Source organism: Pristis pectinata, chromosome 29 (genome assembly GCF_009764475.1).
Source record: "Pristis pectinata isolate sPriPec2 chromosome 29, sPriPec2.1.pri, whole genome shotgun sequence".
NCBI classification, from domain to species: domain Eukaryota; kingdom Metazoa; phylum Chordata; class Chondrichthyes; order Rhinopristiformes; family Pristidae; genus Pristis; species Pristis pectinata.
In genome coordinates this window covers 19,816,300-19,831,961 of record NC_067433.1, presented here as the reverse complement: position 1 = coordinate 19,831,961, position 15,662 = coordinate 19,816,300, and the positions used below count along the sequence as shown (strand labels likewise).

General features: G+C 41.9%; 1 protein-coding gene across 1 annotated transcript; it reads left to right on the top strand.

Moving 5' to 3' along the window:
• The first annotated feature begins 760 nt into the window (after positions 1-760).
• On the top strand, positions 761-15,110 carry pold2 (polymerase (DNA directed), delta 2, regulatory subunit). The gene is made up of 10 exons (XM_052040843.1): positions 761-1,243; positions 3,610-3,731; positions 7,978-8,101; positions 10,181-10,295; positions 10,968-11,166; positions 11,774-11,854; positions 12,059-12,216; positions 12,423-12,550; positions 12,827-12,928; positions 14,107-15,110. Exons 1-10 carry the CDS (start codon positions 1,018-1,020, stop codon positions 14,262-14,264), a joined length of 1,413 nt encoding a protein of 470 aa, XP_051896803.1. The 5' UTR covers positions 761-1,017; the 3' UTR covers positions 14,265-15,110.
• The last annotated feature ends 552 nt before the right edge of the window (positions 15,111-15,662 follow it).

Below are 15,662 nucleotides of genomic sequence, written 5' to 3'. Positions count from 1 at the left end.
ATTTGTTGCCTGTAAGAATGGTGGAAACAGTCAACCAGGGCTTTCAAAAGGGAATTGGAATGGCCTGTGAGGAAAAATATTCTTAAAACTGTGCAGTGAGAGGGACCTGTTGAGTCCATTGCTCCTCAATGGACGATGGTCTCAATATTCTGTTGCTACAAATAATCTGCGAGAGGAACTCAGTGGGTTAGGACCAGAAACCTGTACAATGCAGGGTTTCGACCCAAAACATCTACAATGCCTTTCCCCCCACAGATGCTGGTCGACCCTATGTTCCTTCAGCAGATTGTTTGTTGCTCCAGGTTGCAGCATCTGCAGTCTCCTGTGCATCCTTCTGTGCTTTACCACTTCTAACATCACTCCAGAGACTTAAGCACAAAACTCTACGTTGACCCTCCCAGTCCAGTACTGAGGGTGTATTGAATTCTCCAAAGTGCCCTTTTCAGATACCCTGTAAGAATGAAATGCCACCAAAAGATCCCACCGCACTATTTTAACCAAACAAAAACAAAGAAGATTTGAAAGGAATTACTCCTGCTGCTCTTCTTTATGCTGATCCCTGAATCACATTATAAAGAGATTACCTGATCTCCACCACATTGTTCTTTGTGCACTATCTAGCTGCCGTCTTTCACACAACCAAGGTGACTGGCAGTATAACCTGCCCGACATCGAAATTTGCCCCTCACAAACATGGCGGATCCCCGGTCCCTTTCGCCTCGCAACGAATGACGGCCGTTCGTCCCACCCCCCCATCCCCGAGGGCAAACACGGCCGTTGGTCACGCACGCGCATCGGTTGGCGGGAACCTGCCGGCGGAGCGCGCGCCTGTTGGCGGGAACCTGCCGGCGGAGCGCGAGCGGAAGTCAGCGCTGTTCGCGAGAGGTTCGTCAACAGAGCCCGAGTGAGCGGGGCTGTGCCGGCTGTCCCCGCGGGAACCGGGCGCCACGGTCGGCTGGAGTGATTCCTGAGGGGACTCGGTGTCCGACAGGCTTCTCCTGCCCTCACGGCCGCACCATGTTTTCCGACCACGCCGCCCGCAGAGACCAGACGCTGCTGTCGGCCCCGGAGCCGGCGCAGCATGGCCCCACGTTTGAGCGGCTGCCTACCTCCTCCTACAGGAACTGCTCGGGATGCTTCACCCTGGGCGAGCGCAGCTTCAACCGGCAGTACGCCAACATCTACGCCACCCGTCTCGAACAGATGCGACCCGCGCTGGCCGACAGGGCCAAGAAGAGATGGGGTGAGAGTGTGTGGGGGCCGCGGGGCAACTGGCGGCGATGGGGTGGGTGGCACATTGGGGGCAGGAATGGGTGGGGAGGATGGGGTAGGACAGACCGGGGTGGTCGGCAGGTTTGGGGTGGAGGAAACACGAGGCTGTTTATGGGGTCGGGGAAGGGATGATGGGGTTCGGGGGGGGGTGCAGTTTGTGGGTACGGGGGGTGTGGACGGGGCGTGGGTGAGGCTGTTGTTGGGCACCGACGCGGCTGTTTGAGTGGATGAAGCAGAGGTGGGTTAGATTGGGGTCTGGAGCTTACTGTGGGAGTTGAAGTTGAGACATAGACCTTTGGCCCAACTCATGCATGCTGACCCAAGTTTCCTGTCTGTGCTGGTCCCATTTGCCTGTGCTTGGTCGATATCCCCCTCAACCTTTCCTATCCATGTACATGTTCAAATGTCTGCTAATGGAACAGTTTATTAGGCTATTTGCTAGGTTGTGTGACATGGGAGGGAATGTTATCCACTAGTTGCTAAGCGAGATGTGCAGAGGGTGGGCTGCAGGCATGTAGTAGCGGTACAATCAGGATATTGTCTGGTATTCTATTTGTAGACTTGTAAATTGTTTGAGCCAGTTACTTTTGTAGTCATCAAGGGCCACAGGGAAGAGGTATGATGGAAGAAGTGTCAGTTATTGGAAGCTCAAAACAGATGGGATTGTCATAAAGATGCCTCCTGAGAGATTTTTTCTCCTTAACCATGGTTTCCACTCAACCATAGTTAACAGTGCCCTTGACCATGTCTCATCTATTTCCTGCATCTATGCTCTCAGCCAATCATTTCCCAACCAGAGCAAGGACAGAGTTCCCTGGTCTCTACATTCCACCGCACCAACCCCTTCATTCAAGGTTGCCCTTCACAAAGTCTGCCAATCTCAGTGAGATGCCATCATCATACACCTCTTCCCTTCCTCTCCCCTTTCAGCATTCCAAAGGAACCGTTCCTTCCCTGGTTTGCCCTTCTATTTCCTCCAACCACTCCTCACAGTAATTTCCCATGCAACTGCCGAAGGTGCAACATTTGTTTTACCTCATCTCTTGCCACCATCCAGAGTCCCAAATAGTCCATCCAGGTGAAGCAGTGATTTACTTGCACTTCCAGGGGAAAAAAATGCAAATTGAATGACCTCTTTACAGAGTACCATCATTCAGTCTGCAAGGGTAGCCCTGAGCTTTCCGTTGCCAGTCACTTTAGCTCTCAATCCCACTTTCACTCTGATCTATCTGTTTGCAGCCTCCTGTACTGTTCCAATGAGGCCCAATGTAAGCTTGAGGAACTGCACACCCTCATGATGCAGCCTCTGAGACTGAATGTAACAATTTCAGTGAACTTGATTTCACTGCTTATGTCAGAACTGGTTAGTTCTGTAATAAACTTTCCATCTGTAATCTAAATTTGGATTTTCTCTCTCCACAGACACCAGGAGAGCAATCCCATTACTGTCTTACCCATCTCTTTATTTTCCTGTACTCCTACAATTTATTCTGTCTCATTCATGCCCATTGATTTCCCTCCCCATCCCCCCCCATCCTTTTTTACATTATCCTATACTAAGGGTAATTTACAGTAGCAAGTTAACCTACCACCATGTTTCTGGGTTGTAGGAGGAAACAACCTGGGTTGTAGGAGAAAAATGAATGTGCGATCTGTGAATTAAACTAGACCAAAGTATCTTATTGGATATTACTATAAAAGTTGATAATTATCCAGTGAATAATAATCCACAAGTGTGGAGTCCACCAATTCAGACTAATTGCCAGACTAATTCAACTGGGCAGTATGTCCAAGGCGCGATGGACACTGTTCTATTCTAAAATTACATATAAGACGATAAGATATAGGAGCAGAATTAGGCCATTCAATCATGGCTGCTTTTTTTTCTCAATCCCATTCTCCTGCCTTCTCTCTGTAGACCTTAACCCCCTTACCAATCAAGAACCTTTCAATCTCTGCCTTAAATACACCCAATGACTTGTCCTCCACAGCCCTTCATGGCAACAGATTCACCCCCCTCTGGCTGAAGAAATTCCTCTTCATCTCAGTTCTAAAGGGGTGTCCTTGTACTGTTCTTGGATCCTAGACTCTCCTACTGATGGAAACATCCTCTCCATGCCCACTCAATCCAGGCCTTTCGGTATACATTTCCTTGAAAGCAAATGTTTAATTGTGAGTTTGCTGGTGATAGTTTCAATATTGATATCCATTTTAAAATGAATGAAAACATTTTAAATTGAGTTCTGTAATGTATAATAAGACCTTTAAAGTAGTACAACCTGAATTTGAAAATGTTGTCAGAGCTGGTGCTGATTGATGCTGTGCTATGTTTTCCAGGAGCTGATGTGGCAGTGAAGAAGTTGTGTGAAATACAGGTCAAGGAGAAATGTTGTGTGATTGGGACTCTCTTCAAAAATATGGAGTTGAAACCTTCCATCTTGCGTGAAATCAGTGAAGAGGTAGGCAGGGGTCAGGATGCAGAGATTATATTAAGTGTTTGACTAATTTTCTTATTGACCATGTGCCTGAAACTTTCCTTATACCCTAGTTGACGGTCATTTGGGGACCTGATTTCCTTGCTCTTCTCCCATTTAAAGGGAGCGTCAAACTGCCTCACACAAAACGTCTGAATTGGAATATGTGGAATCTGTGTCCTATCATTGCTGTGTTCATTAATGATGATCAGTTATACAAATTACTTGAAACTTGGTCCTGTTAACTGTGGTTTCAGAATTTATTCATGATATTTGGTTATTACAAATTTAGATTTGACTTATCTAGGGCAGCATGGTGGCACAGCAAGTGGTGCCTCTGCCTGATCAGTGCCAGACATCCAGGTTCAATCCCAGTTTTGGGAATATGTGGATTTTGCACATTCTCACTGTGACTGTATGGGTTTCCTCCAGGAGCTCCAGTTTCCTCCTGTGTCCCAAGACATGCAGCTTGGTAAGTTATTTGGCCACTAAATTGTCCCTAGTGTGCAGTTGAGTATAGAATCTGGGGTAGTTGATGAGAATGTGGAGGGAAAAAAATGGGATTAAGATAGGGGTAGGGTAAATGGGTGAAAATAAAAAAAAGCATAAAATGCCAGAAGTACTCCACAGGCTGCATCTGTGGGAAGAGAAGTAGCCAATTTTTCAGGTCGAAGACCCTTCAAACTCAGAAGGATTCAAAAGAAGCTTAAGAAGTTGCAGGGATGAGGGGAGGAGGGATATCTTTGATAGAGTAAAACTGGGGTGACCATGGTGATAAACTGTAAAGAAGATTATCTGGTCAATGAGTGAATGGGAGCAGAGTGAGAACACAGACAAAATTTTAAGTGGATAGTTGAAGGTTGGTGCACCCTCAGTGGGCTGAAAGGCCTGTGTATGTGCTGTACCTCTCTCTGACTCTATGAATGCAGAGTTTATTTTTCTTCCTCCAATGAGTTCTGTCTTTTTCTGAGAAATAGCAGATTCAATGTTACTCAACTTTGCCAAATAATAATTTGGCTTAGAACATGAAATAAAAGCAGGATAAGCCATTGGCCCCTCATTCAATAAGTTGACAGCTAATCTTTCATCTCATTGCCTCTTTCCTGCACTAATCCAGCATTCCTTGAATCTCCTAATGTACAAAAATCAATCCCATCTCTGGATTGAATATACTTACTGACTGAGTATCCACAGCCTTCCTGGGGAAAGAATTCAAAACTCACTACCCTCGGGATGAAGAATTTCTTCTCATCTGTTCTGATTGACTGATCCCTTATTTTGAGACTGTGACCCCTGGCTCTGAGGGAGTGAATAAATGAAGTGAGGCCTAGGATCAGCAGTACCTGTGAGATTGACAGCGAATGAGCAGTATAAATAAGAGGCAGGTAACGTGGTGGACAGCCATGCCACAGGTATAGAAAGAAAAGAGGTGGGTTACCACCAGAAAAGACAGTTCGGCAGGACTCCCCTGTGATCATTCCCATTTCTCACAGGTATACTATTTTGGATACTGCTGGGGGGGTGGGGGTGGCCTCTCAGAAGTAAGCAGCATCCGAGTTTGTAGAATGAAGATTGACTTGTGCAGCAGGGGAGGGAAAAGCCAAGGTGAGTAGTAGTAGTGGGGGATGTGTTAGTAAGGGAACAAAACGGGTGCATTTGTGGCTGAGGGTGAGATTCTAGAGTAATACATTGCCTCCCTGATGCCAGGGTCATTGATTTCTCCATTCTGAAGGACAGTGAAAGCCGCAGTAAATCATAGCGCACGTTGGTACTAACGACGTAATGTAGAAAGAGGAATGAGTTTCTGTAAATGAGTTCAGGAAGTTGGGCAGAAAGTTAAAAAGCAGGATCCCTGTGCTAGTGAGGGTAGAAATAGGAGGATGAGACAGATAATTGTGTGACTAAAGAGCTAGTGCAGGATGGAGGGCTTTAAGTATTTGAATCATTGGGATCGCTTCTCAGGTGGGTGGGACCTGTACAAGAAGGAAGATTGCACTTAAACTAGAGGGAGACCAACCCTCTAGGGAGCAAAAAAAAGTTGGAGGCCAAAGGATAGTTGACATTTCAGGTCGAGACCCTGCATCAGCACTGAGTGTAAAGGGGTGTTAGAGGTGAGGGACAGGGGTGAGGGAGGAGCTGGCAAGTGAGAGGTGGGTCCAGGTGAGGAGGGCTTGATGGGCAGATGGAGCCAGGTGGGGGAGGGAAGGGTGGCGATAGTGACAAAGGCTGGGCGGTTTTGAGCAGACAACAAAGGGTTGTAGATTATGGAATCTGATAAGAAAGGAAGGTGATGTGGAACCAGGTAAGGGAGGGATGATGCGCAGATGGGAACAGTATGGGGAAGGGACAGGGGACCCAGTGGGTTGAGTGTGTGGGTGATAGGCAGGTAGGGAAAGGGAAAAACTGGCTAACAGGGAGCTAGTGGATAGAAGGGAATGTGGGAGAGGAACTGGGTAGATCAGAAGGAGAGAGAGAAAGGAACAGAGAGGGTGCAAACTGCCTGAAATTGAAGAATTCAATGTTCATGCTGTTAGGTTATAGACTACCCAGGCGGAATGAGGTGCTGTTCCTCAAGTTTGTGTTTAGCCTCACCTTGGTAGTGGAGGAGGCCAAGGACGGACAGGTCAGTGTGGGAATGGGGAAGGGAGTTAAAATGACTTGAAACTAGGAGCTCCAAATGGCAGTTTAGCTCCTGGTTGCAAGCCTTGTCCATTTAAGTATTTGTCTAAATGCTTCTCAAACATAGTAATTGTACCTGATTCCACCACCACCACTGGCAGCACGTTCTAGATATCAACAACTCTGTATATAAAAACAATTTGCCACTCAGATCCCCTTTAACCTGGTTTTATTTCCTAAGGTAAGGTCAAGTGCACCCCCTTTGCTGGTTGGACTATTTCTGAAAGAACTATATTGGACACACTTAATGAATTCCACCCCACCTAAGCCCCTGACACTAAGGCAATCCCAGACAGTATTGGGAAAGTTAAGATCTCCCATTACCATATCCCTCACAAAATGCTGGAGGAACTTAGCAGGTCAGGCAGCATCTATGGAGGGAAATAAACAGTCGATGTGCTGCCTGACCACCTGTTCCTTCAGTATTTTGTGTGCGTTGCTCCAGATTCCAGCATCTGCAGAATCTCTTGTGACTACGATATCCCTGTTGCTTTTAAACCTTTTTGCAATTTGCTTACATATCTATTCTTATACCTGTTGACTATTTGGACACACATAGTATAAACCCAGCAAAACGATTGCCCCTATCTTAAGTTCCACCCATTTGGCCTTTTTGGGCGATCCCTCTAGGATATCCTCTCTACATACTGCTGTGATGTTATCCCTAATCAGAAGTGTGACTTCCCATCTTTTGCATCCCTCTCTATCACATCTGAAACTTCTATACCTGGAAGATTAAGCTGCCAGTCTTGTCCTTGACTCAACCATGCTTCCATGATTGCACTAATATTGTAATTATATGTGCGGATGGATGCAGCTCATTTGACTTATCTGTGAGGGTCTTTGCATTAAAAATACAGTTGAGTCTACCAGTGCCTCATGCTCCCTAACCTGTCTCTCTCTGCTCTACCCACTGGGCTTGCTTGATTTATCCTCTACATTCGTGTCAATCTCTCCACCTGCCACAATGCTCCTGTTTCCTACCCCCCAGACAAATGAGCTTAAACCCTCCGAAGCAGCATGAGCAAACCTTTGCAAGGATATTGGTTCCCTTCTAATGTGTGTAACCTGTCCGCCTTGTGCAGGTCCCACCTTCCCCAGAAGCGATCGTAATGATCCTACTACCTAAAACTCTCCCTCCTACACTAATCGTTAGCCACACTCATCTGTTCTACCCTCCTATTCTTTTAACACTCACTCACAAGTGGCATAGAGTAATCCTGAGATTACAACGTGAGAGGTCCTGCTTTTTAACCTTCTGCCTATGTCCCTATATTTACCCTGCAGGACCTCATCCCTTTTTCTACTTATGTTGTTAGTACCAATGGGTACCACAACGCTAATCCTCCACCTTCAGAATATGCTGTACCTGCTCCAACACAACCCTGATTCTGGCAACAGACTATTCTGGAGTCTTGCAGTGAACTTAACGGAACTTGAACCCCGGTTCTCCATTCGTAGGCACTTAACAGAGCATATTAATACTCAATGACATTGAATTAGGAGGATTCATAGTTAATCCAAGAATTCTAAATGCAGACTTTTTTTTAAGCATAACCTGTTGCCGCAGCCAGCACGTGCAAAGTACACGGACCAGTTAGATGAGCTGATTCTGGAGGATGAGTTACAGCGCATCAAATTGGAGGGCAAGATTGATATCCAGAAATTTGTTACAGGTATGGCTGCAAACAACATTGGAAGGAGTCTTAATAGAATCGTTCCTCTGTAAATCATCCCTTAATAAATTCCACTGTGGTAATGTGTAGACTTCCATTTAGGCAGATTTGTTTCTTCCTGTAATTTCTGGATATAATTTTTAACTTGTATTAACATACACGATTAATAGCTTCTGCAAATTGGCAGTCTCTGATTTATGGTTTAAATATTTTGTTGCATGTGATTGACATCAATATTGTTGATTCTTAACTGTTCTCTCAAATGGCTTACAATTCGCTCAGTTGCACCAGACTGTTACAACACAACATGGTGAGAGTTGAACCAGATTAACCACCTTACAAGGCAACAACAAACCCAGTCAAATTCGCGCTACACAATTTCTTCACCCAGCCATTGTCACCTTGATAAATACCTCTTCCTTCCCCATCCATGAAGAAGTCAGAAATGGGGACATTCACTAATTATTGAACATTGATCAGTTCTGTTTACAACTCAAGAGTATGGTCCAAGCTGTAGAGCATTTGCTGACATGACAAGTAATGTTTGCTCTATTCATTTGTCACCTCCAACAATACAAGTTCTAACCTCCATTTGATATTCAATGACGCTTTCGTTCTCGTATCAGCCATTATATCCATAAATACTGTGTCTAAAACAGCAGGTTGGTGGCTGGGATTTCTGCACGAGGGACTTGCCTTCTGCCTTCTATCATCTACAAAGCAAATGCCTTGAGTATAATAGACTGCGCTTTACTTGCCTGAAAATGCAGTGCAAGTAGCTCTTTTATCTGGGCCAGTGTAACCACTGTCCATCAATGGTCACATTAACTGCAGTATCTACCATCGGTAAAATGCATTCTAGCAAATTGTAGCATCTTTGAAAATACTTGTAGCATGAATAAAAGCAGGAGTTGCCTATTTGGCTCCATATGTCTACTTTGTTATTCAGTAAAATAAAGGATAATCTTTATCTCGGACCCAATTTCCTATACGTCCCTGTGCCCATTGATTCTCTTAATATCCACAAAGTAAGTCAATTTCTCCTCTGAATGTACTTAGTGACGGAGCCTCCACAGTCTTTTTGGGGAGAGAATTCTGAAGATTTGCTATCCCTTAGGCAATGAAATTTCTTCTCAATTCAGCCCTGAAGGTCCAACCTTTATGATGCCTTGTACTAGACCTGTTCGTCATCACTGCACTTGTAAGAATTTTATGTTTCAGTGAGATCACTTCTTATTCCTCTAAACTTGAGAGTATAAGCCCAGTCAAACGTGTAACCATTACTGACTAGAAAGTCAAGGAAACAGGCACATTAGGATTGTCACTTGGACTCTTACACCATGTTGACTTGGATATATTACTGTTTGTATGTTGTCAGTGGGTCAGCAGCAATGAGGACTGCAATGGTTTGAGAAAGCAGATCGCTGTAATTTTATCAGAGACATTTAGGATAAACATTAAATCCTGCCCTTGCTGTCATATCTGCTTTCCAGGATAGAATTTTGTTAACAAAAGGCAAACATGATAAATTCAGATTAGGGGTATTAGAGCTTTGGAAATTTACATTTTTGTCTTGGCATTCAAAAAATAATTCTTGGAAGTGATATCTTGTCAGAAATGTCATGCAATTATTCAGTAATATTGACAGATTGTATTTATTTGGAAGAACATTAGGAATGAGTGTGTTACAGCTGGTGTAAATCTTTTTTAGTTTGCTGTTGGGAAAACTTAAGTTACTTAGTAGGGCATACATCAAATTAGAAAAGTATCTGGTGTCAAAAATAAATTTAATCGTATAGCTAGATGCCTAGAAGTGTACATATTGTGCTTTAGATGTTTTGATTATCTCTCAACAATTTATCAAATTCTTTCCCAGTTTCTACTTTGTTTTAAACAATTTTGTGGTCATCTGCCATGTTAATCCTGTCAATCAGCAGTAAATTTTAATGCACACAATTCATTTGTGATAATTTGTTTTTGATATTTCTGCCACGATTGTAACTATTCCTATAGTTACCCAAAGTACTGTGGCACCTTCATTAACTTGCATCTAATTTCACCATGTGCCTTGTTTACCAGGGGCAGTTGTTGCATTATTTGGAGCTGAGCAGGATGATGGAAAGTTCAACGTGGAAGACCTTTGTACCTCTGAGATCCCACCACAGCAGCAGATACCACGACCTGATACAGATAGGTGATGAAAATACTTTAATATCATTAATTTGAGAGAAGATTTCTAAATTCTTATGATTGGCACTAGATACTTGACTAATTTGATGTTATTTTACACTGCTAATTGTTTTTTTGTTCTCCAATTATCTTTATTGGTTTTAGAAATTCAAAGCATGCTGACATATGTTTGAGCTATAGGGAGTTGGGGGTTATGGGGAGAAAGTGGAGCTGAGGCCATGAGCAGATCAGCCATGACTTTATTGGATGATGGGCCTGGCTCGGGGCTGAATGACTGAGTCCTACTATTTGTTTTAGATTCTTATGTGGCTAGTTCCTCCAGGAGCTTATCTTTTGCTCCAGATCCCAGTATCTGCAGGCTCTTGTCTCCTTCATATGTGGCTACTTGGCCCAACACTGTTCTATCAACTTTATGTACCCGCATTTTCATATCTTCATTCATTCAGTGCCTCATCCAGATGGCTCATTAGCCCTGTATACAGTCTCTATAATGTCCTTCTGATTAATTTTATCACAACCTGGAGTGAAAAAGTAATGCCTAATGCTCTTTTACTCCTAGTTTGAAGGCTTCATCAAGGTGAACTAATTACTTAATTTCGCTGGTCACTCCCTATTCTTGAAAATTGGAATAGAATTACTTCTATGAATTAATTGTGCCTTATTTGCTATTTTGAAGGTATGTTTTATTAGTCTCGGGCCTTGGCTTGGGTGGAAAGAATGCGGACAGTCTTCTAGGTATGCAGCTTCTTGTTGACATGGTAACAGGACAACTGGGAGATGAGGGCGAGCAGAGTAGTGCTGCAAAAATCTCCCGTGTGATTTTGGCAGGAAATCTTCTCAGTCGAAACACCCAGAATAAAGACACTTTCACCAAGGTAATCAGAACAAATTTGGTCGTGTTCTCCATGTTCTCAGTGAAAAACGAATGTAAGGCATTATTAAGCAAATCTGGCAATCTGCAGTTTGAAAATCAACAATGCAAGCCTTAAAATTTACAAAGCATCTAGCTGAAAGGAGGACTTGCACATTGAGCATTTTAAACAAAGGCTATTCATTTTTCCAGATTCAAGAACCGTGTAAACAAATGAAGTTGGAGTGTTACTATTTCCTATTTGCATTTCTGGAGTTGAAGGATTAATACTCCAATTTTTCCCACAATGCATTATATGTTAAAATAGTCACTAAGAAATGTCGAGGGGGAGAAAAAGCTGGTCCTTTAATTGCTATAACTCCAGGATTGGTAGGAGCAGGGAGAAGAACTTTGAGATGGAATTTTTGGCTGGTTGGTATGGGTTTATTTATTTATCAGGTTGCAATGTTAGCATCCATATTTGAGGTTGGATACTGATTTTTGGGATGTTCGGATTATTCGTATGAAAAGAACAATATTAAAGCATGTGCCGAGCAGGACCAGTCCTTGTACATGATCGTATTTTTAACTTCATGAACTTGTAACGTTCTAATCTGTTATTTGTGACTTAGGCAAAATACCTAACAAAGAAGACACAGGCTGCTAGTGTAGAAGCCATTAAAATGCTGGATGAAATCCTGGTGCAGCTGAGTGTATGTATTTTAATTTTGCTGTTGTCAATATTTGTGTTGAAATCTAATACCGTAGATGAAATGATGGAACTTAAGAGTTTTATTTAAACTGAATGTTGAGTTTGGTTGATCATCACTGTGTTTTCAGTAAGTGCATGTGTGTATTCAAGTTGCTCTAATCATTGATGGACGGATTTATTACTACTTTTATTTTGCTCACTGCAGGCTTCAGTTCCTGTTGATTGCATGCCTGGCGAATTTGATCCAACAAATTACACCTTGCCGCAGCAGCCACTGCACCACTGTATGTTTCCACAAGCTGTTACCTATCCCACAATGCAGCTGGTCACCAACCCTTACCAAGCGGATATCGATGGAGTCAGGTATTGGCAAAGGGGGAAGAGCATGTGTAAGCAACAATAGAAATAAGATTATGTATTGGAGTGGTTTTGGCTAGCATGCCTGTGAAGGGTTAGTGGCATATGAAGTAACAATTTTAATTTGAGGATCATAAACAAAAATGAATTGATTTTCCTTAATATCTTTTGAATTCCATTGCAAAGCCTAAATTTGGAATCCCTATGTTTAGGTTTCTGGGAACAGCAGGACAGAATGTGAATGACATATTCTGCTATAGCAGTATGGAAGATCACCTGGAGATCCTAGAATGGACTTTACGGATTGGCCACTTGAGCCCTACTGCGCCTGACACACTTGGTAAGTATTTAGAGCAACCATAGAGCCTAATACTTCCCACTGCACTTTTGGTCTCCGTGTAGATTTTCCAGCTTTTGCCTTTTTATGAAGGATATTCAGTTTCTAGACTCTGCTGCACTAAAATATAGCATCAGAAGTAAGCTGTAATCTACCTTTTTTTATTTGGGGACAATGTAATTCTGATCTATAAGGGGCTATGTTTTTATTGTTTAATGTTCTGATGTGTTGATACAGTCTTAAAGATTGAAGCATCTCTTTGTGTGTTTATATTTTTAGGGTGTTACCCATTCTACAAAACAGACCCATTCATTATCAAGGAGTGCCCTCATGTTTACTTTTGTGGCAATGCTCCATCATTCAACTCAAAAACCATCAAAGGTGAGGATCACCATTAGTAATGAGCGTATGGCTTTAGAGACATTGTCGTGCAATGGAAGCATAATTTCTCTCTGGGCTGGAATGAAGAGGGATACAGTTGAAAATGTAGTTTTGAAGATACTAAAATAGAAATAATTTTATGCAGGTCTACTACTTTGTCATGTATGCTAATATCTTGTGTTTTCAGTGATGAGATCACAAACAGTATGGAGGAAATTTCTGGAAAATGAAGTTTTGACACAGACTTGGAGAAGAATTCAGGGCAAAAACTTTAATTCTAAAATTGTTCCTCAACCAAATTTTTCCAGTAGGCTGGATAATCTACATAATGATTCTAACTATTGCATAAATGCATATCCAGTGGATTACTTTGAGGACATGTTCAAGTAGTCTGCCAAGAATAGAAACATTCATTTCTTTTTGCATTTGTGTTTCTAAAGCTGGGAGTGGTATGAATGTGATTAATTCAATCTGAAAGTAAAGTTTTGTGCTGGCCCGAAATGTACGATCAGGTTCTGAAGGATATCTATTGAGTAATCTGCAGTCTTCTGTGACAAACATGTATACTCTTGGAGTTGTGACTGAAACAGGAAATGCCGAACATAGCTCGTAGGCTGCAATGATAGGAAAACTATTAAATTGAATTTATTACAATTAATTTTAATAGAAATAGAGCATAGTTGAGTTTGCAAAACATCAGTTTAAGTTCCTGAAAAGAGAGATTTGGCAGTGTAGTATGCAGTTTTATGCAATTTCAAAATATAATAACTCTGAAAGGGACAACAGGAGCGTTGCTGCTATGCTGTACCATTTAGTTTGTAGTTACACATTTCACTTCACTTCATTCTTTGAAATGAAGCAAATAATATGATGGGGTTATGAAGAAATACATTTTCTAAATGTTTATTTTTTTTAAAAAATGAAAATTTGTTGAATGTTGCCTACTCATTGTATTGCGAAACCTCTGAGCAGAAATTCTCTGTACTTTGTGATGGGTATGCTGACAAATCTGGGCACACAAGGAGATGATATTTGAGGTGTAGATGCTCCTGTTAGCACTAGTGATGGGGATTGTCTTTTTTGCTATCACTGGAGTCCCAGACCACTGGAGCCTCCAGGGTATTGCCAGTTTTTCACTTTTTTTTGGAATAATTAAGGAAAATACTGTCTGTCCTCAGGTGTAGAAGGACAACGGTTGCTGTTGATTGCTGTCCCAGAATTTTCTACAACGCAAATGGCCTGTCTGGTGAACCTGCGGACGCTTGAATGTCAACCAATCAGCTTCTCCGCTTTCTCTGCTGAGGAAGACAATGTTGAAATGGACGTCAGTCACTGAATGGACAAATGCTTTCAATTTCTTCTGACTTTTTTCCTTGGAAGTTGCTTCTGTTCCTTTGTCTGATGAAGCACACCCAGTGCAGAATGCTTATGGAGCACTTCAGAGTGAGCAACGCATTATGCTGCATACCTTTTACACGGTTGGTGCTGCTGAAGACGTGATGACATTTTGGAAGAAATTCTTTGACTTCATTTTTGTCTTAAGTCCGTTACTTCTCCTGAAGTATACTGAAATAATATGGAAGAGGGCTGATATTTCAGGTTAAACTCTTAATCTATAAATGGACCTCTTAACCTTGTCTCATTGTTTTGTTTTCATACAAGGTATGATTTTAATAACCAATGAGCAACCTTACTATTTGTGTAGTTAACATGCTGATATTTTCAAACTGTGCCTGAAGAATATGTTCCAGGAGTCATTTTAAGCTATTAGTGGAAGAATGTCAAATTCTGGTAGTAGCTACCAGAATTATTCAATGGTTGTTTTTATTTCTCATTGGGTGGCTGGGCTTTTATACTTTTCTGTTCTGATTTAAAGCACAATACTTCTATACCTGTTCTACCTGAAGTGGTTGAAAAATTGTTGGAAATGCTTAAACTTAAGTACAAGGTGCTGTTAACTTTAGTACAGTGTCTGTTTAGTGGGTGCTAAGTACCTCAAGTGGATTTTTTAAAGAAACTTTTAATGTTGTAAAATATTTGAATTTTTTATCTAGTGTATATAATTGGGGATCATTGTAGTTAGATGCACAGTCATAACAAATTTCATGCTTACTGCTATAAGGCCTAACTTCATCCTGGCGAAGATTTTAAAGAATAAATTAAAATTGCCATTCTATTCAAACCTATCCCTTTTGCTACCCCATTAAATCCACTGTATCACAGGTTATATTATTTCTATTCTGGGGCAGCTCATTTCATTGTGAAGGTGTCATTTGAGGGACTTTAAGATGCCAACACCTACCTGAGTTAGGTTTTAAGGTAATAAATTGTTGGAACTTGGCTAAATTTCTCAGGTTACTGCCAAATAATGAATAAACTTTACTTTCAGTGGGGCATTTGCAACTGTCTACATTTCTGTTGCATAACTGGCATCACAGTATACATTTGGATTTTGGTCAATGTGCGTAATACATTTACTGGATTTTGAGCAATTTGGCATTTACCTGGAATTAGGCTAACACTAATTATGTTCATGTACAGTCCTTTCAGCCCACCCAGTGAGGGGATTATTAAGGTCTTGTTATTAAGGGATGAATTTGAATGCTTATTTTTGGTGATAATTTACATCTGTGTTTTAGTGAAAAATGTATAAAGGCATCATCCAAAAAAGAATCAGTTATGTATATAAGTTGGTAATTAGATGGATGACTAAAAGCTAGTTAGAGTTGGGTTT

Bases quoted from the DNA above. Each gene is read 5' to 3' on its own strand.
- pold2 (XM_052040843.1), top strand. From the start codon at position 1,018: ATGTTTTCCGACCACGCCGCCCGCAGAGACCAGACGCTGCTGTCGGCC. The intron at 1,244-3,609 runs GTGAGAGTGTGT...TATGTTTTCCAG, and splicing joins CAGGGCCAAGAAGAGATGGG to GAGCTGATGTGGCAGTGAAG. The intron at 12,551-12,826 runs GTAAGTATTTAG...TTATATTTTTAG, and splicing joins TACTGCGCCTGACACACTTG to GGTGTTACCCATTCTACAAA.